We start from the raw sequence: 1,127 nt of genomic DNA, 5'->3' as shown, positions 1-1,127 counted from the left end.
GATGGTCTCGATCTCCTGACCTCGTGATCCGCCCGTCTCGGCCTCCCAAAGTGCTGGGATTACAGGCTTGAGCCACCGCGCCCGGCCGCAAGTGCTTCTTAAATACATATTTTGTAGTACTTGTTAAATGTGTACTTTTTAATGTCTTGTTTAAATTGGAAAATTTACCAAATGTTATCCATTTAAACATGCTTTATAACGTATTAAATGTGAGTGCTTAATAAGTACTCTTAATTATACTGGTACTGGCGTTGGAACCCAGTCCTAGTCAAGAGTCTAAATCTTCATCTCTGTTTTTCAGACAAATGTAGTAGGACATTCTTTAGGATGTACTTGGCATTCCTTGAGGAATTCTCCTGGTGAAAAGATCAACTTACTGAAAAGAAGCCTGCTTAGTATTCCAAATACAGATTATATCCAGCTGCTTAGTGAAATTGCCAAGGAACAAGGTTTTAATATAACATATTTGGATATAGGTATGTTTTTTTTTCTTTGGCTTTCCCAAGACATGTTTATTTACAAATGTGTTTGAGGAACGAAAATTCCTATTGTAATTTATTTTATTGGTCAGGGATTCTAAGTATATATAATTACCAGACCAGTAATATATATAATTGATATGTCCCATTTTTGTGGATAGTAATAAGAGCTAACATCTATACAGTTATAACAAAAACAACAATAGCAAAGATAGAGTTTTACTATGTGCTAGGCATTGTTCTAAGATTACATGTATCTACTTACTGAATCCTCAGACTATATGAAGCAAATTCTGTTATCCTTATTTATAAGTGAAGAAAGAAGGGCACAGAAAGGTTGAGAAACTTGCCCAAGATCACATAACTAGTCAGTGGTAGAGCAAGATCTGGGGAAGAGTCCCAGAAGATACCCTGGCTGTTAAACTAGCTCTCCTGGGCGGCTGGGCAAATGAAAAGGCACCTACATTTCTAGCACAAGTACCAAGTTTGTGGCGCCCAGACCTTTTCTCTCTACTTTGTCACTGTATGCTGATTCTGGGAGGTAAATGGAAACAAGTCAGTTTATAGTTTTATCCCTTCCCAGCCATCAACATCTGTATTTTCTCTAGGCCTTAATCATTTGGATAGACAGATATGGACAGATGGGAA

At 37.4% G+C, this 1,127-nt stretch overlaps 1 protein-coding gene across 1 annotated transcript in view; it reads left to right on the top strand.

Moving 5' to 3' along the window:
* Positions 1-1,127, top strand: part of PRKRA (protein kinase, interferon-inducible double stranded RNA dependent activator) — a 23,212-nt gene that overhangs the window by 18,130 nt on the left and 3,955 nt on the right. The window contains exon 7 of the mRNA XM_011944047.1: positions 302-476. Within this exon, the coding sequence (XP_011799437.1) occupies positions 302-476 (175 nt within the window). The remainder of the gene's footprint in view (positions 1-301; positions 477-1,127) is intronic.

This window comes from Colobus angolensis, unplaced genomic scaffold, assembly GCF_000951035.1.
Source record: "Colobus angolensis palliatus isolate OR3802 unplaced genomic scaffold, Cang.pa_1.0 Scaffold224, whole genome shotgun sequence".
Taxonomy (NCBI): Eukaryota; Metazoa; Chordata; class Mammalia; order Primates; family Cercopithecidae; genus Colobus; species Colobus angolensis.
This window is presented reverse-complemented; position numbering and strand designations above follow the sequence as displayed.